The sequence below is a fragment of the Colletotrichum truncatum genome (genome assembly GCF_014235925.2).
Source record: "Colletotrichum truncatum strain CMES1059 chromosome Unknown Contig_0003, whole genome shotgun sequence".
Classification (NCBI taxonomy): domain Eukaryota; kingdom Fungi; phylum Ascomycota; class Sordariomycetes; order Glomerellales; family Glomerellaceae; genus Colletotrichum; species Colletotrichum truncatum.
In genome coordinates, this window is record NW_027222400.1 from 2356074 (window position 1) to 2380246 (window position 24173).

At 53.6% G+C, this 24173-nt stretch overlaps 9 protein-coding genes across 9 annotated transcripts; 6 read left to right on the forward strand and 3 right to left on the reverse strand.

Moving 5' to 3' along the window:
* Window positions 1–4202: 4202 nt before the first annotated feature.
* Window positions 4203–7630, forward strand: CTRU02_205536 (DNA polymerase theta subunit; the record flags this gene model as incomplete). The annotated part of the gene is made up of 13 exons (XM_070204568.1): window positions 4203–4701; window positions 4756–5021; window positions 5076–5258; window positions 5324–5776; window positions 5821–5859; window positions 5908–6011; window positions 6058–6285; window positions 6340–6783; window positions 6833–7060; window positions 7116–7220; window positions 7276–7360; window positions 7433–7538; window positions 7593–7630. The coding sequence occupies 13 exons, from the start codon at window positions 4203–4205 to the stop codon at window positions 7628–7630; spliced, it is 2778 nt and encodes a 925-aa protein (XP_070061672.1).
* Window positions 7631–8484: 854 nt separating this feature from the next.
* CTRU02_205537 (uncharacterized protein) lies at window positions 8485–8625 on the forward strand (the record flags this gene model as incomplete). The annotated part of the gene is made up of 1 exon (XM_036722839.1): window positions 8485–8625. The coding sequence occupies one exon, from the start codon at window positions 8485–8487 to the stop codon at window positions 8623–8625; it is 141 nt and encodes a 46-aa protein (XP_036585736.1).
* Window positions 8626–8849: 224 nt separating this feature from the next.
* Window positions 8850–10232, forward strand: CTRU02_205538 (DEAD/DEAH box helicase; the record flags this gene model as incomplete). The annotated part of the gene is made up of 1 exon (XM_036722840.1): window positions 8850–10232. The coding sequence occupies one exon, from the start codon at window positions 8850–8852 to the stop codon at window positions 10230–10232; it is 1383 nt and encodes a 460-aa protein (XP_036585737.1).
* A 188-nt stretch (window positions 10233–10420) lies between these two features.
* On the forward strand, window positions 10421–10639 carry CTRU02_205539 (uncharacterized protein; the record flags this gene model as incomplete). Its single annotated transcript, XM_036722841.1, has 1 exon — window positions 10421–10639. The coding sequence occupies one exon, from the start codon at window positions 10421–10423 to the stop codon at window positions 10637–10639; it is 219 nt and encodes a 72-aa protein (XP_036585738.1).
* Window positions 10640–11713: 1074 nt separating this feature from the next.
* On the forward strand, window positions 11714–13501 carry CTRU02_205540 (carboxylesterase; the record flags this gene model as incomplete). Its single annotated transcript, XM_036722842.1, has 4 exons — window positions 11714–11995; window positions 12063–13136; window positions 13189–13246; window positions 13305–13501. 4 exons carry the CDS (start codon window positions 11714–11716, stop codon window positions 13499–13501), a joined length of 1611 nt encoding a protein of 536 aa, XP_036585739.1.
* A 43-nt stretch (window positions 13502–13544) lies between these two features.
* Window positions 13545–15025, reverse strand: CTRU02_205541 (proline iminopeptidase; the record flags this gene model as incomplete). The annotated part of the gene is made up of 2 exons (XM_036722843.1): window positions 13545–14899; window positions 14965–15025. The coding sequence occupies 2 exons, from the start codon at window positions 15023–15025 to the stop codon at window positions 13545–13547; spliced, it is 1416 nt and encodes a 471-aa protein (XP_036585740.1).
* Window positions 15026–16534: 1509 nt separating this feature from the next.
* CTRU02_205542 (uncharacterized protein) lies at window positions 16535–18477 on the forward strand (the record flags this gene model as incomplete). Its single annotated transcript, XM_036722845.1, has 2 exons — window positions 16535–16765; window positions 16999–18477. The coding sequence occupies 2 exons, from the start codon at window positions 16535–16537 to the stop codon at window positions 18475–18477; spliced, it is 1710 nt and encodes a 569-aa protein (XP_036585741.1).
* Window positions 18478–18978: 501 nt separating this feature from the next.
* On the reverse strand, window positions 18979–20256 carry CTRU02_205543 (tlg2-vesicle protein of 38 kda; the record flags this gene model as incomplete). Its single annotated transcript, XM_036722844.1, has 2 exons — window positions 18979–19450; window positions 19502–20256. 2 exons carry the CDS (start codon window positions 20254–20256, stop codon window positions 18979–18981), a joined length of 1227 nt encoding a protein of 408 aa, XP_036585742.1.
* Window positions 20257–21227: 971 nt separating this feature from the next.
* On the reverse strand, window positions 21228–23515 carry CTRU02_205544 (ccch zinc finger and smr domain containing protein; the record flags this gene model as incomplete). Its single annotated transcript, XM_036722846.1, has 3 exons — window positions 21228–21786; window positions 21846–22529; window positions 22587–23515. 3 exons carry the CDS (start codon window positions 23513–23515, stop codon window positions 21228–21230), a joined length of 2172 nt encoding a protein of 723 aa, XP_036585743.1.
* Window positions 23516–24173: the final 658 nt, after the last annotated feature.

Consider the following 24173-nt stretch of genomic DNA (forward strand, 5'->3'; position numbering starts at 1 on the left):
GACTATTTTCGGCTACCATCGTCCCAGAAAAATCGTCTGTTTCCGCGATTTTGACGGATTGTACCTTTGTCTGGCTGACTGTCTCGTTGGTCTCGTGGCTGCACCTGCCGAAGCAAGCATTGGCGGCGGGAGGTGCCTAAGAGCGTGTACCTCCATGCATGCATACATATGCCTACATTACTTTAACAGAACCTACCTCCCCTAGCCTATGTTCAGTGGCACCCAGCTTAACTTGGTTATTTTTTTACTCTGCTTATTAACACCGTAGACGTGACTTTAGATAACAGTCACGTTTGGAATGATCCGGGGATTTCCTCCCCGCACCTTTTGCACGGAAACAAGTGGTGGTGGTGTACTTACTTATTGTACACATAGGCCCTGCCAACGTTCATATGCACGACATGGAGGAGTCCAGTTCCGGAGGTTATCACTGCACCGCTTCTAAAGCCCGCTCGGTATCAAGTCCCCAACCTTTTTTCCCCCTTTGCCCAGATATTTTTGAACCCCCCTCTTCCCTCACCCTGCCCCCGTCCCCTCTCTCAATTCGAACATCACCTCTTGGCGGAGTCACCTTTCCCGTACCAATTTATTGGGCAGTGACTACCTGGGTCACTGTTTGACAATCAATAGGCGTCGCAGAGAGTCATGCTAGGCTATTTTGGCTCATGGAGATGCACCCTCAATTTCGACATGCTGCCGCTGTGGTGGCCTTCATTTTTTCGGTGGCAACAGCACCAAAGAAATAAGCAAGTGACCTAGCAGCCCGGGTAACACAAAGAATGGACCAGCGCCCATTGTGCCAAAGATCGCGCCAGGCTCGATGTCTGTCTTCAGCATATGGGCAGTAGGGCGGACTGCTCTCGCAGAGCGGCACTATTTTTTGCCATAACGGGGAACGGGGTTAAACAAGTCTCCTGCCTTATTAAACAGCATGCCTGTAAACTAATAATTAGCCTTGAATGATAGGGGTGGGCGGTCTTTCTTCGCCATGGCAGTCAGATGCCGACCGTTGCCCGTCCAGCTGTTCCGAGGCAAGGCACATACAACCCACCCTTTCTACTAGGTACTCGCCAAGTACAGGCCAGACCGAGGCGTCTTCGTTCCCGCTCCCACTAATCAAGGATTTGTTTCCAAGCACAGCAATATCCTCTTGACGTTTCTGATGGCCGTCCGGTTTGAAGATACATCAGCGCAAACAATACTACTGTGTGTTTCAAAGTTCAAACCACTTACCAACCCTACCGAGCACATCCCCGGCACTCACTACTAAGCACGCTGAGGTAGGTGTGGAATACTGAGGCACATCGACATCGGAGTGGAGCCGCAAGGGACGGCCGAGCTGGTACGTACCTTTGGGAACCCTACTTTGCCATCACAGAGGCGTCGTTGCACCTTGCAACTTGGCCTCACGCTGGCGATGAGGTTGCTGCTGCTACTTGTGCTGTAGGCAAGGTTACTTAGAGCTTAGATCTGGCTTGATTCCCCCCGACTTCCAAGTCCGGTTCGCCTGGAAATATGCGACCTCGATTGTGTGATAGCATCGCATGTCGTTGCCCATCAGCGCTACCATGAATCTCTCTTACTCTGTAACGCGTCGGCGTTAGTGACCACATCGCGCAAAATACATGGGGCGCCTCGGCGACCACGACTAATGAGGTGAAGGGCAATGTGCAATTGTCAACGGGCGCGCGCCTACAACCCACCCAGACTTCTGGCTACATATCCAGCCGGCAAGCTGAACTTTTCTTGCGCGGAGTCTATCGGTACAGCCCCCAAAGACAAATCAACGTTACCTGTGACGTTCGATGCAATGCATTACCCTGGTCTACTTGGCTACCAACAACAGCAAAACTTTCTCCAACGACGAAAAAAGGCGGACCAAAAAGTCCCATTGTCCCATTTGCTGAGTTCTGCGGAAAATGTACACGATGTCCAATCTCCTTCCAGCTATCCCGGCAGGAACACCAGCAACACCCGTTCGCTCACCAGTTGTTCCAGCCCCCAACCGACAGCCACATTTTGCAATTTTACAATGTCTCGCAAGAGGAAAGGGACAACTCCGGAAAGATGAATGAAAAAAGAAAAAGATAGGGCCCAGAGCGATGCGGCGTTCGACAGGAAATCTGAACATCGGATACCACGGCCCATTCGTCATGATGAAAATGCACATGCACATGACGGAGCCAGCCAGGCGTAGGCGTCTTGAGGTTCATCGCAGTAGCAGGCACGGAGGACGTCAGAAGACAGACGAGGTTGACCGCATTTGTCGGTTGATCCGACACAAGCGAAAAAAGGGCTCCTCATGCCGCATGGTGCAAGGGGTCATCCGCTAACTAGTGACAAGCGCATTCCCGGGCCCAGGCCCATTTCCCATCGCACTCAATCCACCGGCCACGAAATCATGCATTGTGCGTAGAACCCCGTCCTGTTTCATCGGGGAAAGGACGACTTGAGAAAGAACGAACAAGAGCGGTTTTTTTTTTCTAAGCAAAAAAAAAAGTTTGTGGGTGTGTCGAGGTCGAAATTTCAAGCATTGGGCCCCAGAACAATGATCCCGACTCCCTTACCCCTCGGACCAGCAATCGGACCCTGCGCCGAATCATCAACGCCGTGGTGGGAAGAGTCAATATCTCAGGCTCGACGCAATGCCCAGGGCTTGATTGAGGCTGGAGTCAAGGCGATGTGTTTCAGGGGAAATTTCATCGCGTCCTGATAATACCTGTCGTCTGAATGAATTTCTACGTCTCGAGATGATTTGAGATAGAAGATGTGGACGGCGACGACGACGTAATGGGCTTGAATGAGGGGAAGGAGTGGTCAATCACAGTCAGCCACCTGTAGAAACCATGACCGGCCGACGGCATTGATAGCAGACATCGCCACATTGTCCACCTGGCTATGAAATGATACCGAATCCCAAGCCGGACAGACAAGGCCGCCATTCGAAAGATGCCATCGATCTCTACGGGTCCGTATCATCGGCATTGGGAAAAGGATGAGCGGTGGTCACTGGTGGCAGGCCATGACAGGCTAGTGAGATGCGTTAACGAATGGATGGGCCAGATGATGATCCCTGTCTGGGGGCAGGGTCTTGTACCTCACCTGGGGCTGGGGGTTACCGCACCGGTGTGTCCTACGGGAGGGTTGCTGCTGGCTCTTGGACCTGGATCATCCTTCGTCTGCGTGAGTTGGCTGTGGTGCGGTTCGGGTTCCTGATGGTTGGGGCCTGGTAGCTGGTCTGGCACTGCACACAAAGAATAGACCCTGTCGGCCCCCTGTCCAAAAGTATCCCATCAAACTGTTCTTTTTTGTCCTCTTGATTTACTCTCTCCTGCTCATACCTCTTCCTGCCTGGCGTACTAGCCTTGGCCTTGTCTTTTCCGTCTGCTTCTCACGGCTTGGCATCGTCCATTCCCGTCCGGTCTCTACTCCCATCTCTCACAGCTCAAGCAGCCCCCCCCCCCCCCCCCCCCCCCAGCGCCGACCGGGCCCCATCCCTTCCTTCTGCCCCCTTCTAACTCCAAAATCATATGTGGCAGAAGTCCATCGGCCAAGTCGAGTCCGACTCCAACTCCAACTCAATCAGCCCCGACCCCAAAATCTTGGAACAAAAGTGTCAGTGCCGAGTCTGGCCCGTGGAGTGGTCAGCCACGGGCAAAGGAGCCACGCGCGTGAACCCCACCAGACCTGTGTGTGAAGTTGTGGCTCGGCCAGGAGTGGAGCTATCGATCTGGCCCAGCAGACTGTGAAGAGTACGTACCGCGACCCGGCCAACTCGGCCGAGTCCCGTGTCCAGTTGCTCCCCCCCGTTGCAACCAGCCAGCCAGTAAGGCCGCCCAGTCGCAGCGTTTCCATTTTCCAATTTTCGACTCGGCTAGCAGAATAGAGCAAGCCCGTCGCACAATACGTACCCCGAAGAGATGAGGTAATACCGCCTTCGCACATGATTTCGCGTGATCCCGGTAAGGTGGGTCATCCTTGCTGCTGCCTTGCACACGTCCTCCCAAACGCGCTTTGCCGTTTTCTGTCAATAAGGTGTTGGTTGCATCACTGACAAGAGGACGGATTGGCTGCCTGCCCATATCACAACGTCGCTGAAAATAACAAACCGTCAAACCATATACCTGCACTTGAGGCTGCTCTCAGCATGAACTAAAAACACATGGATTGTATTTTGCTCGCGGCCAGTCGTGTGCTTCACAATGACTTCCAATAACAGTACCTGGCACAAGACCTCGGTTCAAGCCGTAAAGGATCAAGGTCAAACTTATTTGACCACCACGGTTGCTGGCAATAAGCACGCTCGCTCCGAAACTGCACATCCTCCAGCGCCGCGACCGACGACACTCCCGAGCCATACGCTGGGTATTCATCGGGCGTCAAGTTTGCCTACTGGTCCTCCAAGACTGACGGCAAGTCCAATTACCTCCTTGGACCTCGCTGGCCATCAAGGCCCTTCCGAGTATACCCAGCGAAACGCTGTGCAATGTACACCATCTTCGTCCTCGGACCCTTTGCTTGCTCTTGCACATCCTTATTACGGCCTTCCTCGACCGTTAATTCGGAACCTATACGGTCTTGGCATCAAGATCATGTACCCATGGCAAAAGGCATGCCTTAGAGGACCGGGGCTTTTATCCGGGGAGAGAAATCTTGTCTACAGTGCCCCAACTGGAGGCGGGAAGTCACTTGTAGCTGATGGCGAGTCAACCTCTTGCGAATGCTACTCCTGACGCCCTGCTGATTTTGTGATAGTCTTGATGCTGAAAAGGGTCTTAGAAGAAAAGAACGCCAAAGTTCTCCTCGTGTTGCCTTATGTCGCTCTAGTGCAAGAAAAAGTCCGTTGGCTCCGGAACGTTGTCCAGGGAGTGCTAAAACCAAAGGAAGAGATTGATGACGAAAAGCGCATCTGGAGGCGGCGCGCCGACGAAGACTCCATCAGAGTGATTGGCTTTTTTGGAGGAAGCAAGATCAAACCGACTTGGTCGGATTTTGATGTTGGAGTCTGCACCATCGAGAAGGCATGCGACACGCGGCAAGCTTGGTTTGAGGCTAGCTAACTGTGGCCGTGGCAGGCAAATGCACTCGTGAATACAGCGATTGACGATTGCACCATCAAGCATTTGAAAGCAGTCGTCCTAGATGAGCTACACATGATCGACGATGACCATCGCGGGTATCTCATGGAGTTGATGGGGACCAAGTTGCTCAGCCTGCCTCAGCCTGTACAAATTATCGGTATGAGCGCCACCATGTCTGTAAGTGTCGAGTCAATTAGCAGAGTTGTCAGAAGGTGCCTTCTGACTCCTGTCTGTGTCTATAGAACATCAGCCTCCTAGCCAATTGGCTCGGGGCCCATTCTTACGAGACGCGCTATCGACCAGTGCCGATCGACGAGCATCTTGTCTATGAGGGGGGCGTCTATCCGGCTGCCACAACAAGTGAGTTGCTCAAGACAGCTAGTGAGTTGACAACAAAGACGCAGCCAATGCAGAACTTGAGGGCAGCCAGGCGCATTGAATCCTCCATTCATAAGGAGTTCAAAGACCCGGTATTGAATGCGGTCGTTTCTCTTGCCAGCGAGACCGCAAAGGCAGGATACGGTGCTTTAGTGTTTGCCAGCAGTCGTCCTGGATGTGAATCGGATGCTCGCTGGATTGCCAGAGTCATGCCGACACAACATGAGCTTGACCCCATACTGGTCGAGAAACGTGTAGACCTGCTCGCTGAACTGCGAAGTCTTGGGACCGGTATAGATCCCATTTTGGAAGAAACGGTGCCCATGGGGGTTGCTTTTCATCGTATGTTTACCAAATACAGTACCTGCCGCGAAGTCACAAGACTGACTTTACCCCAGACGTGAGTTATTGAACTGTCGAGGTGGCCCTTCACTCGCTGATCTTTTAGGCCGGATTGACCACCGAGGAGCGCGATCTAATTGCGAATGCTTACGATGCTGGTGTCATCAAAGTTTGCATTGCTACCTGTAGTCTTGCAGCCGGAATTAACCTGTAAGTACCTTGTCAGAGATGAAGTTTGAAAACTAACGTCCACCAGACCAGCCCGAAGAGTCATTCTTCACAACGCTAGAATGGGCCGCGATTTCGTGGGTCCCTCGATGCTTCGGCAAATGCGTGGGCGCGCCGGCCGTAAGGGGAAGGACGAAGTTGGAGAAACTTACCTGTGCTGTCGGAAAGAGGACTTGGCACAAGTGGTTGACTTGATGCACGCTGAAATGCCAAACATTACAAGTGGCTTGATAACAGACAAGCAGCGAATACAAAGGTAGGGACAAAGCGATGTAGCCCATACGCTATAAACGTTGCTGACCTTCCCCAGGGCGTTGTTAGAGGTCATCGCAATACGGCTTGCAACGAGCAGAGATGCTCTAGATGACTATCTGAGTAAAACACTGTTGGCCCATGTTGGTCCCCGGGAGCCTCTGCAGGACTGTATTGAGACGAGTCTGAAAAGCTTGCAGTCAATGGGATTCATAAAGATAGACTTATGCGACAACTATCAACCCACGAAACTGGGCAAGGCAATTGTAGCTTCTGCATTGGATCCTGATGACGGGGTATTCATTCACAAAGAGTTGGAAAGGGCGCTTCAAGCGTTCGTAATGGACGGCGAGATGCATATTCTCTATACGTTTACCCCCGTTCATGAATTCGGTGCGAATATCAATTGGCAAGTCTTCCGCAACGAGATGGAGAATCTGGATGACAGTGGCCACCGCGTACTGGGTTTTCTTGGGCTTAAACGTGCTGTTATCAACCGACTGTAAGCAAGCAACGTTGCGTATTCTTATGATGTCGCTAACCGTCTCCAGGGCGCAAGGTAGTACACTGAGGGAGACGACACCTGAGGAGAAGGAAATTGTCCGCGTACACCGTCGGTTTTACCTAGCACTTCAATTACGAGACTTGTGCAACGAAATTCCGATCCACACCGTGGCGCGGAAGTACGACGTGCCTCGGGGCGCTGTTCAGAACCTCTCTCAGACTTGCCACGGGTTCGCGGCCGGCATGATCAAGTTTTGCGAGCATATGGGTTGGTGGTAAGCCGCCAGCTTGTACGTACAAAAAAACTAAATCACTAACTATATGCTGCAGTATCATGTCCGCTGCGCTGGACCATTTCTCGGATCGGTTGAGGGCAGGCGCGAAGTCGGACCTGTTGGCATTGGCACAGATTACCTTTGTAAAGAGCCGAACTGCGTACGTTGCGCGACCTTTTAGACATGTCGAAATTGCGTCTAACTTTGTGGAACAGAAGAGTTTTCTGGGAAAACGGCTTTCGCAGCGTTGCGGCTATTGCCAATGCAGATCCCAAAGAGCTGCTACCCATCCTTATGCAGGCAAGTTGTTAAAAAAAAAAAAAAAAAAAAGAAACCGTATTGGTCATGGAACACTGACTCACATCTACACAGGCCCAACCCAGCAAACTCCGAATCAAGGGGCAGGAAAGTGTCAAGTACGAGGAGAAGCTGATGGCCAAGGCCAAGGTCATCTCGGACTCAGCCAACCGATTGTGGCGTAAGTGCAGGCCAAGAAAACTGTTGGTGTAGCGACGTTAACCAAGTTGAACAGAAATTCAAATGCAACAAGAGATCTACGAGGAAGAATGACACTATCAACCAACCAACATACGAGTGGTCCGGAAGACGTTGATGACGGCTGGAGCGGTCGGTCCCTGGGCTGCAGCAGCCGTTACGAGCCTACTGGGTGCATCGTACCCAGGCAGTTGGCGGTGTCGCTCATAGGCCGTTCCCATCACTTCCCGCAGATGCAGATGCGTATGCATGCCGCCGCACACCCGTCAATAATTGGTGATGAAGACGCCCAACCTGCATTGCATCGAATGGAAGCCCCGCCTAAGTCATCTGCAGACCGGTTTAACAGACCGGTTTAACGCGACAAACTGCGTGTGATGGAGTTCCGCTCCCACTCCCACCGCTACTCTGGACTCCTGTAGCCTCCCAGTGGTCTGACTAGCCGCGGTTTGGAACAAACGAAGCTTGGGCCGACAGCCACCACCAACACGAATATTAAAAAGGGTGCCAACGGCGCAAGACATGGAAAAGCAACACTGGCCCATCACATGGACACCTGCGGTGTGGTGCGGGTGCCGCGATTGCGTGCGTCCCGTTCCGGAGCTGCGCGGGGCCAGGCATGTAGACACAGACATGGGATGGAACGCAGAGAGTGAGGTGGGTGGCATTCCCGAGAAAAGTCACTAGCCAAGCACAAAGGCCGAGGGTAAAAGCGATGCAGAAATGCGAATGACGAATAACGGGATGGGATGGACTTGTAGGTGACACCTGACATGCATTCGATTCTTCCATGCAACGACAGAACGGTTCATGCAGGATTCGCACAGCAGGCACAGCAGACACAGCAGGGAAGCGAAAAGCGAAGGGGGATAAGCAAAATCGACCATGTCCCAAATGGGATTTGTCCGGCGGGCTTCCAAGTGACCTAGATGCGCCTCGCCATAGTTGGTGGTCGCGAGGCTGCTGGGCGCGGCCAACAAAGGTCTGACAGCCACCGCCCACCAAGCTACCCACCCTCATCCGTCTTGTTCGACTTGTGCATATTACCTATATGGGGTGTGGCTGCCTGACCTCGGTCTCGCGCGCAAGCCAAACCTATATGAAGCCCGTTGTTCCTCAAAGGTCTCCTGCCAGTCTGATGTGTCTCTCCGGCTTGGTTATAAACCGGCTTACTCTGTCCGGTTCATTCCCCGTCAGCATTTACAGCTAACTGCGGTTTATACGGAGGTCCAATAGTACAGTCATTCCACACAAAGGATCGACCAATAGCGTGACGAGCGCATACTTGATCGTTATGTCGGCCCTCGCCCGCAATCGGAACGGAGGGAGGAGCAGCGATGATGCAAATAATGCGACGCGTACCTTGGGCGATGTGATGAGGACGGCCCCAACCAACTCTCCCGACATTATCGTACTCGATGAGACATACGACGATAAGAAACGAAAAGACGACCCCAGCCCCCGCGAAGATTTGTGGTTAACATCCGCGGACGGCCGGTACAACTCGGCCATCATACCCCTCCGTGTCGGCCAAGCGCCGGACCAGGAAGTATTCCAGGTGCACAGGGATATTTTGATGACGGCCGAATACTTTCGAAAAGCGCTCTGCGGCGACTTTAGAGAGGCCGAGGCGCAGACGATTGATTTTCCCGAAGAAGACCCAGCAATTTTTCATTTCCTCGTGGCCTTTTTGTACCAGAAGACTTTCGTTCCCATTAGGCCCGCCGCTTCAGCACTAGGTCTCGACGAACCGGATCGAGGCAAGGCGCAAGATACTGGCCACCAGAGCGAGTCGGAATCGGAGATTTCGTCCTCAGAGGCCAGCGATGCGAGCGCTAGGAGTCGAATGCGGGCGCAGCGGCGGCAACGGCGGCGAGAGCGGCAATGGGAACGCCTGAATCGAAAACAACCCGGTGCACACCGCCCGGATTGCAGATGCCCGCGCTGCACCACCGCCACCGGACCGCCATGCTGGAACTGTGGTGTCGCTCGCGCGAGGCCGATGCCAGGCGGGCCCATGCCGCAAATTATCCCTATACCACCTATGCGGCCCCCCGTCATGCCACCGCATCGTCGACGTCGCAGCCGGCCCCAGGTTCTTACACCACCCGGGTCAACGCCTTCGGTGGGTACTTCGGCCTCAGGCAACGACGAAATGATGGATGGCGACCGTATCCGGGGAGAGGACATGCGGACGTGGCTTCTCACTTATGAGCTAAGCCTGGACGTCTACATAACCGCCAACAAGTTCATGATGGACGACTTCAAAACCGTCATCGTGCGCCACTGCGTCGACATGCTCGAGTCCGCCGGGTCCGACGCGGCGCAGCCGGCCGTCTTGCAACTGTGCTCAAAGCTGTACGCTGGCGTGCCTGAGTCGGATGTCCTCCTGAAGATGATATTCGCTCGCGTCGGCTTTCTGCAGCCTCTGCTGTGGCAGCGGGCACCGCAACAGACGTCTGACTTCTTGATCGGACATCCGGAGGTGGCGGCTCTAATGCTCCGCGAGACGGCGATCCGGAGAGAGGAGGACCTGGGTAGCAGGGCGCTGCCGTCTATGGAGCGGGCGACTCACAACCATCCTATGCCCGTCTGGCCGGTCGGCGCGCCTCTACCCCCTCATATGCGGCCACCCCCGCCTCCACCTCCGCAGCCGCACTGGCATCCGGGCTGGTGATATCGCCACTTTAGCTCTCCAGAGACGTGCGAAGAATCTGGGCACACTCCTTGATGCACGTGGCGAGGGTACATTGAAACAGGGGACATCGGCATTGTCTTGCTTTTCATGTGCATACATAGTACATTCTCGAGGGGCCGATTTCTTGGATCGGGGTAGTAAGAAAAAAAGGGAAGGGGAAGGGCGCAATGTACTACCGTCTAGTGACATTGGTGGTCGAGGCGAAAGTCTGTTTGATGGAGCCCATGCTCGGGGTTGTATTATCCCATTTACTATACTTTTACCATGGCGAGGGGGATCCGTGTTTGTTTATTAATGCTGTGAAATTATCCCCCCCCCCCTCATTGCGTATAAGCAGCGAAAAAGAAACAGAGCGAGAACGTACAGAGTGCCATCGTTTGCTTTAGTCCGTTCATCCGATCAAACCAAGACGAGAAGGTATATGCAGGACCCCTCGCCCATGACGCGTGTGATCTGACGGGATGAGGGTAGTACTCCGTGGTTTTATGGAACCCTTCCTCCCACTAGAACCGCGCGACTCGTACACTGGCCGTGATGACAGGGGTGGTGCCTTGCCATTCACCGTACCGGATGGGCCAGGAACGAAAGGCTGGTGAAGAGGAGGAGGGGGGGGGGGGGGGGGGGGAGAGAGAGGGACAGCTTTCGCTTCATGATGCCGCATGTGCCTCTGCCATGGGAACTGCGGAATGACTTTCTCGGTCAAGATATCTTCACTACTTTGGTCAAACATCTTGTTCTTCGAAGACTCAGTAGCACGCATATAAAGCTAGCTCCATTTCGGCCACGGAAGCACATGTGCATGACCACCACCACACACGTCCAAAACCCGGTGCGGAGAAACTGCAGAGACGAGGTTCGGTACATGATTAAGGAGAATCACCGAGTCCCAGGTCCCTTTCCCGGGGACCCCGCAAGCGTTTATTCCTTTTTTTCTTTTCTTTTTCTGGAGATTTCTGGGGGAGGGAAATGCTTCCCAAACTCCGGAGAACGGGGGAAGTTGAACCATGACCTAACCCCCGTCCTTGCTCTTTCTACCCCACCATCGACGCTAGCTCACCTCTTGTTCAGTCTAACAACCCCACAGAGAACCAAATGGCAGCTCAGCTCCCCTCCTTCTCTTTTTTCTCTAATCTCGCGGAGCGGGTGGCCGGCTGTGCTGGGGTTATGATGGAATACCAGCCAGCCCAGATCGGTGGATGAAGGTTGTTTTCTTTTGGCTAATTGGTGTAGTCATACATCACTCTTTATACCCGAGGTCCTAGTCCCGCTCGCGCCTTGCTTCACCGGCGTTGTAACCTCTATATGAACAAATGTAAATATATAACCCGTACCATTGCCCAGGCCCGGCCGAGAACATGATGGTCAGGTCCGTCGAGTCTTTGCGGCGGTTTCTCTAGCCCTCAATCTCTCCCCCTCCCACCCGGACGAGACTCGCCCGTCCCCCCCTTCGCTCTCCTACAATGCCGTCTACGATCACCACCGCGGTGCTCACCGCCCTCGCGGCCTGCGGCGCTTCCGCGCTCCCGCAGGTTCGCCAGACGCAGACTCACCTCCTTGCCGAGACCGAGTACGGCAGTTTCCAGGGCGCGTATTCTGAGCGCTACAACATCTCGTACTGGCAAAAGATCCCGTACGCGGCGCCCCCAGTCGGCGAGAACCGGTTCCGTGGCCCGCAGCCCCCGGCTGCTGTAGAGGGTGTTTACGACTCCAGCCAGCCTTTTGACATGTGCCCCCAGCGGACGGTGAGTAGCTCCGCCCTTTCCTCTCGTCTGAAGGTGTAACAGAGCTGATTTGGCTGGGCTGATATAGGTCAATGGCTCTGAAGATTGTCTGTATCTTGGCCTCTACTCTCGCCCCTGGACCAAGGACCAGCCCCTGAAGCCCGTCGTCGTCACCTTCTACGGTGGCGGCTTCATTCAGGGGTCCGCGTACTTTTCCATCCCGCCCTCGGCGTACCCGATTCTCAACACTTCGGACGCCTCCGACATGATGTTCGTGTACCCCAACTACCGCACCAACGCATTCGGTCTCCTCCCCGGCAAGGAGATCGCCGCCGACCCCAAGTCCGACCTGAACCCGGGTCTGCTGGACCAGGAAGCCGTACTGAAGTGGACGAAGAAGCACATTGCGCAGTTCGGCGGCAACCCCGACGACGTGACGATCTGGGGCCAGTCCGCGGGTGGCGGTAGCGTGCTGGCACAGGCACTGGGAAGGGGCGGCAAGCAGAAGCTTTTCCGCAAGGCGATGGCTAGCAGCCCTTTCTGGCCCAAGGTCTACAAGTACGACAGCGCCGAGGCGCAGGCTCTCTATGACGAGCTTGCGCGACGCACGGGGTGCGCCGGCCCGGATAGTCTGGCGTGTCTGAAGAAGGCCGAGGTGCAGACGATCCGGGACGCAAGTCTCGCCATTTCTTCGTCGCATCAGTACAACACTTCGACCTTCACCTGGTCGCCCGTCATCGACGGGGAGTTCCTGCAGGAGTCGCTGTCCGAGGCCACCGCCAAGGGCAACGTCAACATGGACCTGGCGTTCGCCATGCACAACACGCACGAGGGCGAGAACTTCGTTCCCCCCGGTCTGCAGGGCGAGACGAACGCGGGCTCGCCGCCGTTCAACTCGAGCGAGGCATCTTTCGAGTCGTGGCTGAGGGGCTTCCTCCCTGGCTTTGGCGACTGCGAGATCGAAGCCGTGAAAAAGTTGTACCCCCCGGCTGGCGTCACAGAGACGATTGAGTACAGCACTACTTATGTGAGAGCCGGTCTAATTTACAGGGACGTCATCTTGACATGCCCTGCGTACTGGTTCTCCGGCTCTGCGTCGCAGGGAGGATGGCTGGGCGAGTACTCGCTCAACCCTTCCAAGCATGCTAGTGATACTGTTTGGGTATGTGAATTCGTCTTTAGAAGACGTAGAGTTGTGGGCTAACAAGTGGCAGTGGAACCAAGTCAACGCGGTGCAGAAGACAGATCCCGCCCGTTACCAAGGCTATGCTGGTGAGTGATGTTTTGGAAATAGTGTTATTGTGCACTGGTTCTGACTAACAATCTCAAGGTGCTTTTGCCTCCTTCTTCCAGACCGGCGACCCTAACAAACTAAAACTCTCTCCATCAACGGCAGCTGCCGTGCCCTCCCTCAGGGATAATAAGGAATGGACAATTGTGGAGGCTGGCTTCGAAACCGCCGAGTTGGAACACTTGGAGAAGAGATGCGGATTCTGGAGAAAAGCAGCAAAGAAGATACCCATCTGAGGTGATTAACACAACGTATAATAAACGGAAAGACCCGGAATATTTAGTCAATGGGGTTGTCCCGCAGCCTGAAGAGCTCTCTCATCACATCCTCCGTCTTTGAACGCAGAGCCGAGTGGTACAGCTGGTTCGTCTCGTATACTCTGCAGCCCTTGACCAGGGCGGCCGTGTCCTTGGCAAAGTGATAGTCGACGTACATGTCGTCAATGTAGCTGGCGGCGTATACGGGTACTTCATTCTTTCGGAGCTGCTCATAGTCGTACAAATCTTCCGGCCAAGCATCGAATTTGGCAATGATTTCAGCAGCCTCACGCAGTTGGATCAGCTCAGGGTACGTCTCGAAGTGAAGCGGGAAGATCATCTCGCCGGAGAAGTAGAGAGGAGGAGCTGTGAACTCGGAGATCGCAGGCTCCTTCGCCAGCCAGGAGAACTGTTCCAGACCCTTACCCACTCTGTAAGCCGCCCAATCGGAAGCCCAGCCTGGTTTCTCGCAATAGATGGCTTCGTGCAGAATGGCGTAGATAATGTTACTGTCGAACGAGGTAGCCTGTTCAAGATCGGTGAGATTCGAACGAGTGAAGAAACCAAAGTTATCGAGGTCTGCCTTCAACCTGAGAATGGTGTTGTGCACTGAGTCCAGTCCCCCGTGACCACCAAAGGCAATTCCTAGGGTGAGCAATCTTGGAACCGTGAGGAAACCACCGCCTGGAAGGGCCACTTTGCCCTTCTCCTGAATGAATCGAGCTACCTGATGAACAGCCTCGATGTCCTCGGGATATTTCTCATAATAGGCTTGGTTTCTCTCTGCAACTTTTTTGAAGGTTGCCTGGTACACCTCTTCAGGTTTTCTACCAACTGGTGCCAGACCGCCGGTCAGGAAGACCTCTCGCAGCCCTTGGGGGTATTTGGAGAGGTACGTCAGAGAGACGAAACCGCCAAAGGATTGGCCGAACAAGGACCACTTTTTCTTCTCTTCCGGGAAGTCCTGAGTGAGGTAGGCTCTCACCGCTTCACAGTCGTTGACGATGTTGTCCTGGCGGAGAAGCTTCAGGTGGTCAGCCTGTTTCTGAGCATCGCCCTGGAGTGCCAGAGTGGCAGCCGAGACAGGCGAGCTGAGGCCGACGCCTCTGTAGTCAAGAAACAGAACCTGGTATCCTCGGTCGAGGGCGGTTCGAGTAATTGGACTGTCTTGAGGCTCAGGGTTACCAAAACCGGGACCACCCTGCAAGAAGACCATCCATGGCTTCTGCTCAGCTTGCTTCGTCTCAGACTCCGTTGGGGGGACGATGGGTCTCTCGTGCTTGGTGACGCTTTTGCCGAAAAGCCTGAGAAAGCCAGCAGAGTGGTTGCTGTAGTCCTTGGGCACCTCGAAGAAAAGCTCCGAGACAAGAAATTGCCCTGCAATGACTTAGGGAATCGATCTAGACATACACCCTGTAGCGGGGTCTCAACGTGGAAGTTACCTGGAATGACATGGGACTTCTTGCTGAGCAGTTTCGCCGCGTTGATCACCTTAGAAGCCATGATGATGACGTGTAATCCTCTATTATAGGCTAAAGTTTACACGCTGAATGTTGAAAGGGAGAATGGTTGGAAATGAAAGTTGGCTCGCGGATATGTTGAGGACCCTGAGAACCCCGCGCTGGTGGTTGTACGAGATAAGTGTAATTAGTGAGATGTCGCACCTTCTCAGTCGGGCAATTGGGGCATCCGCACAGTGTCATCACAGCATATAGGCGCCGTATTATACAGTGCAAAGTCCTCTGAGCAAGTCTGGTCCATCTTCTTCGGTTCGTGCATTTGCACTCGTCTGGTTGTCTAACACTAGAACTATCCGTTCATCGATGGCTCCATCCACAGCACTGTTGCTGGAACCTTTTTTCTTCCCCCCTCTTAGGCGACGCCTTCGTTGCTCTTTTCAGAACGATTTTAGGGTTGTTGCGGTCAATCTATTATATTGATTGCGGGTTGAACCTCCAGCAACATCAACTCCTTGAGATTTAAACAGCAAGGAGTAGAAGAACAATCGTAGTCTTTCTACAAGGTGAAACAGAAAAGCATGCAAAGGCTGGGCAGATGTCGCTGGCATCTGTCTACCAGTGTGTTTCCAACTCTTGGGCCTAGGCCCTCGTAGAGGACTTGGACAACAACCATGTGCATGTCAAATGTGATGCTTGTGAGAATCCTGGTCAGCGTTGCCGTGTTTCTTCGGTTGACGGCAACTTTTTCGGACTGCAATGCTGGATTTCCACACAGTAGTTCCATAAAGCGGCACCAACAGCCCATTTCTCAAGTCGGGCTAGCTATAACGATGTATTGTATTGAGCCTCATATTGGCCCGGTTTGATTCCGGCCTCGAGACGGAAACTAGCCTCCCGCGGCAGTTGGCGACATCTTTCCCCTGCAAGTTTCGCTTAAGCGTATCGGCTAGTACTACATGAATGCTGGCTACAGCAATTCTAATGATCTTGTGATTACTATATTGCTGAACTGGAGAGTACGCAAAGATGGAGTGTTATGGCACTAATTAATCGGTCAGTTTGGCGAAAATATCTTGTGAAGTGTCTAATGAAGATGAATAACGATTGTGTCTGAGCTGTCGATTCATCTCACAGAATTTTGATATATTGAGGTGACATACGGCGAAGGAAGATGGAAAAGCAATTTATCCATACAACGCCTTTTGTATTCACACACAACCAAACATGTTTGTAGAATCCCACAAGATTAAATTTGAAGTACCCAAGCTTCAAATCAGGAAAGACGCTGTGAGCAGAATGTGACGGTACTAAAACTCTAAACTGGTTAAGGTCTGGATCGGCATAGTAGAAATGTCATTTTCTTTGAGGTAGCTGCTCGGTTTGGCAATCTTACATAAGCTTGGCACCGATTGCGGATAATTGTTGACCAATGACATCAGCCCCCGCCTACAATCCGAAGGTGCTCGGCTCGGCAAAAATGGTCGGATTCTACGCCAACCACTACCCCGACACCTCTTAATGTAACTGACGGGGGAAGCGTTTGGCGGCAAAGATGGGCAGCGAAACGAAAATCTCCCCATCATTTCAATCCTCAAAAACGTCCTCTTGCCTCTTTATGCCTCATCCCACATGGTCCGATCGCGAACTCACCAACAGTGGGATGAATTTCATACATCTCACCCAAACACTTGTTGATTCTTTCAACGCCCTTGCCGATGAAGTCCAGATCCTGACCGACAGGAAGACTGTCCTGGAACATAAGCTTAGATTCGCCCACGAGCAGGTACGTCGAGCGTCGAAACGTGAATGGTTTGTCAGCAGCGCCGCTCGGCTTGCGACGCTCTGTTACACACCCCTTCCTGCATGATGAACACCTTTAGCTCTAGATCAAGAGTTCCTGCATTTAGGAGCGAAGACCGATTACTTTTTTACCATTTTCTGACTGCAAATTCGTCTCTATCTTCATTGTACGGCCAGCCTCGGCGATAACTCCCGCTGACCCAACAACTCTTACAGTACCAGTATCTCGCCGACAAACATGCCCCTGCTGCTCCCGAAATCTCCGAAGTATTGGCAAAGTTGCAGCTACCGCCCGAACTCGCAAACCCATCACTAGAAGAAGCGTCGCAAGCAGTACCTCTTCCGAAGCGTAGCAAGCTGGACACCCGAAACCAAATCGCTCTCATCATCCGAGACGGCCGGCGCGTCGCCCAGCAACTATCTACGATCGGGGACACGAGCAAGACGAGTGACTCTAGCAGACAGACATCTTCCCGCGAAGCCCAGACCGGAACCTCCATGTCAACTGTGCTCGAGCAGGACTTTACAATCGAGGGCAAGAAGGGGCACCTAGAATGCCCTTTCTCTGCACCAAAGGCGGATGGCGCTGATGCGGATGCGCACAGCGCGGAGAACGGGTCGCAGAACCCCACGCCGCACCATTCTCCCGACCCCATTTGCGCTGCCATGGCCGAAGAATCCACGTCTCAGGCAGCTGTCAACGGGTCGCCCGCGAAATGTCCCATTCGGTACCTAGACCAGCACTCTCCCGAAGAGATTGCGCACTACGTTGAAACGCATAAACACGAGCTACCTCGCAGTCATGAAGTTTGTGTGAGAAGATACCAGAAGAACGAGGTACAGATCAAGAAGTTGGATGCAAAGTACGGTAACTTGGTCAACATGATCCAGGGGCTTAGCGCGCTTCACCAGCCCATGCTGCCATCCTCGCAACAGGAGCAGGAAGAGATCGACCGGGCTTCGAACGAGAGGGTTCATAACTGGGCAAAGGCCGTCACTGCTACGGCCACTGACGATGCCGAACAGTCTCAACCAGCCCCCGTGGATGCTGAAGAAGCCCGGCAGAGTCATTTCGACCGACCCCTCAAGGAGGTTCGAGTGGGCGAATCACCCAGCCGACCGTGGGGCATTTCTGTTCCAGTCTATGAGCCCAACGGTCTAGATGATGAAGAACGTCCTTTATCGCCACCGCCCGCCCCGGTATTTATGCCAACTGGCTCGGATGTCGAGGAAACACCAGCAAAGACGGGCAAATGCCCCTTCGACCATACGAAAATGGCGGCAATGAGCGCAGCCCGCGAAGAACCCCCGCCGTTCTCGCCCCCACCGGCACCCATGTTTATGCCCAACGGAATGAGCGAAAACGCATCCCCACCGAAGGCCGCAGGCAAATGCCCCTTTGATCATGCTCAACTCGCCGCCATGGGCTTCACCTCGCCTACCCCGAATACTGGCGAGCAGACTTTTGTGCACCCAGATCCTTCGCCGGTTGAGCTCCCATCGACGCCAGTCAAGCCCCAGCTGTCACATAGCCCTCCTCCACCACAGCCAACCTTCATCAACCCGCCTCTAGATGCACACAAAGACATCAATCCAGGTGGTGTTCCACAAATGGTTTTCACTGGCCCTGTTTTTATTGGCTACCCCATCGAACAGGCAATTCAGTTCATGCAGCATTTCCAAGGAAAGCAATAATGTTTATTTAAGTGTCTTTTTTTTTTTTTTTTTTTTTCCCTCTCTCTCTCTCTTCCGCTTTTCTTTTGCATTATACTTCAACGTTTGGGACAGGAATGGGATGGAGGCGTCTGTTTTAGTTTTAGCGAAGGCGTTGGAACGGGATCTCGCATTTTTCAGATTTTTTTTCGTCTTTCTTTTTCTGCTTCAACCGCCCGTGGTGTAGCACGAGTTTACGTACAGATTGACGAAGCCCAGGAAACGGAACGATGGGACGCAGGGGGGAATAGCAGACAGAACTCGTCCGTATGATACCACAAGACCAGAAATGAGATACTTGATCATGATGTCCCTAGTCCTCTCTCCGTGGCTCTGACGCTTGACGCTTGACGCTTGACATTCACGTATGCTTTGTCTTTACTTTGCTGATACGCATGAGATCTATTATTTGTATCTCAGCCCATCTTAAGCTCTAAGGTCTACTATACCCCACCCGTCGAAGCATTTCCAGTCCCAAACGCCTCAATTTGTTGTGTCTTTAAACCTATTTTGTTCGTCATAATGCGTGTTCTTGCCCCCTTCTTGTCTTCCCTTAGGACCGTTTCCCTCATCATCGTCATCGTCATCGTGATACTCACCCAATCCACCGTCCTCCTCGTCAACAGCCTCGCGCGCCCAGAGCGAGATGTCATCGTCGTCCATGAGTGCTGCCACATCCTCCGGGTCGACGAGGCCAGCCTCGACATCGGAGTAGTCGGGTGCTGGGTCCCGGCCGGGGACCACAACTCCCTCAGACTCGGCCTGCTCGAGGGCCAGCTCGGCAGCGCGGGCCATGGTGCGATTGTAAATAACCCAGCCGACAACAAGACCTACAGTACCGCCGAGGATCATGGAAATGTAGTTGATGGCCTTGCCACCGGCCGACATCTCGTCACCTTTTTCGGCGATAAGGGCAAGGCGACTGCCGATGAAGACATGGACAAGCAACTTCGGACTGCCTGACGTTAATACGCATGTTCAAAGGGGGCAACAGTGTAATGTTTACCTGGCTAACGCCGTTGACACGGCGAATGCCCACGGCTTGATAGAAGGGATGGTAGACAGGAAGCCGTTGGACAAGCTATATGGCAGCGGACAGAATCGCACCGCCGTCAGCATCTTGAGACCATCTTTCCTCAGAACCTGACCAAGTGCAATAAATCGATGATCCTGTCCCACCAACCGATGGACGTAACCACTGAAGATACCTCTGCTCGTATAAAACGCCGTTAGGCTTCCAGCTACGGTCGCTGTCGCCACGATGGGGTATCCCAATGGGAATCCGTAAACGAATCCCGACACCGAAATGGCTGTACTGTAGCCAATCATTGGCGGGAATGCCGTCAAGAAGGTAAAACACCAGATAATTAACCACCCGCCCGGGAGAGCCCGCCACTTTTGTGATACCGGAGCAAGCCATTTGAAGATCGCATGCGAATAAATGAGGAATAGTAGGCCAAGGACGTTGACGATGAGTAGGACCACCGCCACCACAATCCGTTGCACGAGGGGGAGGGCAAGGTACATCCCCCACAGGCGGTTGCCAGCCTGATACGCTGACCGAATTGTGCGGTTAACGCCGGACAATACCGTCGTCCTCCGGGAAGAAGCATGTCCTCTACCAAAGGGAGCGCCTGACAGGCGGCTGTTGGATCTTGTGGATGACCATGGCGGGCGGATATCGGAGCGGTCGTTGGATGGCGAGGACGGGTTCGGCGAAAGGGATAGCGCCCGCGCTGCCGATTCGTAGTCAGCCGGCATCGCGTTGGTCGAATAGGTCGTTACTACGACTGGCCCGGAGGCTCCGGATGCAGAGACTGCTCGCGGGGTTGTCGACGGGTCAGGATTGATTATTCCTGCAAAATGCTGGTCGAGTCGAAGTAGCAATTGGTTGGTTCTAATTCATCTAGCCATGTCGTAGCGATGAAGATCAGGAAGGAAAAGGAGGAATGAGATGTGTAGGGGAGCTTGTCGAGGGAGGAGAGGTTGTCGCGACGTTGGAAGCGTTAACTTGCGTGCCCGCCAGCGATGAGGTAAGCTAAGCCACAGACGAGGTTGCGCAAGGCAGTGCCAGGCAACGTTCCTACGGTCGATAGATGCGCGGGTCCCTTTTCCGGTAGCCTACACGGGGTTTTCGTTCTTTGGCTTCTCTAAACTACGGGTTTGACGCTGAAGCATGAACATAAAGAACTATGATGAATGAGCACATGAGAACTTATGGGAGCAAATAGGAAAGAGACCGAGGCCGCTGAAGATGCACCTTAGAGGGTTAAACGGGCACCCGTTTCATGGGCAAACGCAATGAGGGTGTCTCATGTTCCTGCGGACGGTTTCAATCACTTGGCATACAGGGGGCCCACCAATTGATTGCAGAAGCAGTAGCAGTAGCAGGAGTTGAAGTAGAGATGTGCCTCTGGCTCGGGCGGCCTATCGACCGACCGAGCGTCTGGCCTAAATCCGCCTAAGGTCCGGTGAAGTCCAGTCATTGTGGGGTCTCCACACAAGCTGTTGGAAGCTATCGATGGATGCTCCTTCCCTGCAGTCGAAGCACACAGCATTAGCTCGAGGCTTGCATGCACTTGTTTAAATACCTTAGCCGCAGTGCAGATCTGCTGGTGGACTTACGACCAACGTACGAAAAGGGGAGTCCGCTCCCTGGAGCGTCTTTCTGGCATTTCTATTGATTTCTTCCTAGTTTCTTAAAGTTTTCTTTCTTTCTTTCTAGACTTTCGTCATCGCCGCCCACTAGGACCCTTGGGGGGGTCCCTAACGAGGAGCCTGACCTTGCCGTCTCCGATCTCCACCCCTTGACTCAGGATATCGACTTCTTCTTTACTGTCATCCGCGCTTGATGTCCCCTCGCGGGCCAAGGACTTGTCGTAGCTTCGGGCATCAATACCCAGAATTCCACCCATGTTGTTCCGGTCGCCCGGGACGGAGAACTCGCGGTAGGCGTACCTCCACTCATTCAGAAAGTTGCGAATGGCCTTGCCCACTTTGTCCTTACCATTCTTGCTGTGATGTCCAGTGCCGGTGATGGCGTAGATCGGCCTGCTCTCCTTGATGTTCTCCATTAATACCCGCTCCAAATACTCCACTGCTTCTTCAGGATGAAGTCCGTGTAAGTCAACGTAGATTTCGAAGCTGTTCCCATTACCCTTATTGCGCTCCTCATACAGCTCCCGAGCCGCTTCCCGGTGAGCTTTCCGCATGAGGTCATTTTCGCTTTGTCCTCTGAGACTCAGAGCTTTCGCAGCCCTTGCATCATTGCGGTTCCAAGCTTGGGCAGCGCTGGTAGAGGAGTCAGTTATGAGATCACACACACACAGAGCAGAGTCGGGCCTTCTCACCTCTGAAGGAATTTATTTCGAAGACCGCCATGCTTAATAGCTTCTTGCCGGGCCTTGAGATAAGCCTTGTTGGCACGTTCACCAGTCTCCAGCCACGGAATGTGTTTCGGGTTCGAAATTGCCTGTGCCGCAACACTATTCTCACCATTTCTGACATTGGTAGAGCTCCCGTTTCGGCCAATCTTCTTAGTGTCCTGGCGGAGCGCTGGAACCGGAGAGGGCGACATCTTTACGATCTCGGCGAGAGAGCTTGGCGCGAAGTTCTCCTTGTGGCTGTGGCCATGCCCGCCGCGTTTGCCATGGTGTTTCTTGCCCTGCTTTGCGGCGGCAGAGCCTAAAGTTGGGAACGCGTCTGCATCATCCAGAGACGGGGCCACAGGCTCCCTTGCTTGCTGGTGCCGGCTACCGGGGCGAGATCTCGGCCGAGGACTCTCGCCTTGATAGAACGGCTTCAGGCCTGGAGGTGGTGTGATTCCAACAGTAATATTTACTCCGCCTCCATAACCGCCTAGATGTTCCGGGGTGCCTGGTGGAAGCGCAGGGAACGAGTTCAAATCCAAGTTGTTAGCTTGCTTCGTAGGGGGGGTGTTGGAACCATCTAATGCAAGCTTGTTCATAAGATGCGCTGGGTCGTGGGAGAAAATACAAGTATCCCCAGCCAAACAGTTTCCCATAACCCAGTATCTTTGATTTGCCAGGTCAGCTACAAGTTCACCACAGTGTTAGCAGGCATGTACTCACTTGCAAAGATGGTTGCTCAGGTCATGACTAAATCTGCAATCAGCCCGGAGGCACTGCCCCGTAGACATGTAGAACTTGCAAATCACACCTGACCTCTGTCCGGCGGGCGTAGTAGGACGTCCTTCCGCGGCCAAAGCCTTGCCTATGAGAGAGGTTTTGGTGTCATCAGGATGCAACGCACTGTATCCACTCTCTTGCGCCTGGCTCTCCATAATGGATACGATCGTCGCACTCAAATCATAGCCGTGAAGCGCAAGGGCGGCTTCGATCTCATCATCAGTCCGTGTCTGGCCAAGTATTGATCGAAGCATATCGTATGGCGACATGTCAGCTTGCTGCGAAGACATGGAAGAGAACTCAGGGGCAGCGGCGTTTAAGCCGCTAGAAGTCCCCACGGATGAGGATATACTAATGGCATCGTCTGCCACGAGCCACTCTACGTTCTCAGTTTGGTAGTCGCCAAAGGTTTCTTGGGACGGGGACCTATCGTTGGCGAACTCGTATGCGTTTAGGTTCGGGCTGTTGGGTATAGCTGGTGTCGCGAAGGCAAGTCTAGGGGACGGCCTCGGGGAAGAGAAGGGCGAGGCTGCCGATGACTTCGTTCTCGTGAAGGATGGGACAAAGCCAGGAGGGGCTAGTGGACTGACACCCAGACGTGGAGAGCCGGAAAGAGGAGTGGCATTGCCGCGCCATGAGGCGGGAGATGGTCGTCGGAGGATGGTTTGACGGATAGGAGGGGGAGAGGTTGAGCCACCACCTCCGTCGCGGTAACGCCATAATACATCGAGAATCGCATTATCTAATGAGGCTCCAGTCAAGGTCGTTTGGCTTCGCAAGAGATCCTCAAGCTTGTCCGTCTTGTCTTCGTCCTCGAGAGTGGCATCCAGTAGAATAGGGAGGCAGATCTCGTAATGCTCGTCGGAAACCATGATTGCGCGGTTTAGGTCCGAGATGCGGCCCTTGAAGGGCAGAATCAGGCAGCAAAGATGCGGTAAAGAATATGTATTGTATGCGTATGTATAGTTTGGAGCCGAGAGCGAGGCAGCGATTCTATGGGATGTCTTCGATCTGGGGTTGGAGCAAATACTACGTAAGGCAGGCGGCGGGCAAGCAGAGGCAGTGGCAGAGGCAGGCAGGGCTGAGCGTTGGCGTTGACGTGAGATGTCAGCCTTCGTGTATCGAGGCGGCGAGCGAGATCGAACGAAAAGCCGTTATGCAACGTCGGAATTACTAGTGGAAAAGTGCGTCAAAGAGGCTGGTGTATGCTTGACGTGTAAACCGAAGGTAAACGAGCGAGATGACGATGGGACGGGGAGCGAAGATGTTGGGCGGGACTCGATGGTTCCGTCACATGGTTTCGAAGCCAGGGGCAGAGGAGGGATTGTCTCGAGCTCCTTGTCGGTCTGGATGAGGCGGTGGATGCTTCCGTCACAAGGCAGTCAGATCTGTGACTTCGTTGTGTGTTTGCGATTTCCCTACTGGCTTGCTTGCTTGCTTTGTTTGCCGGCCGTTGCAAGGTAAGAAGCAAGACATGCGTGAGGGGGACGGGAGGTTATGGTATGGATGGTGGAGGAGGTTATGGTATGG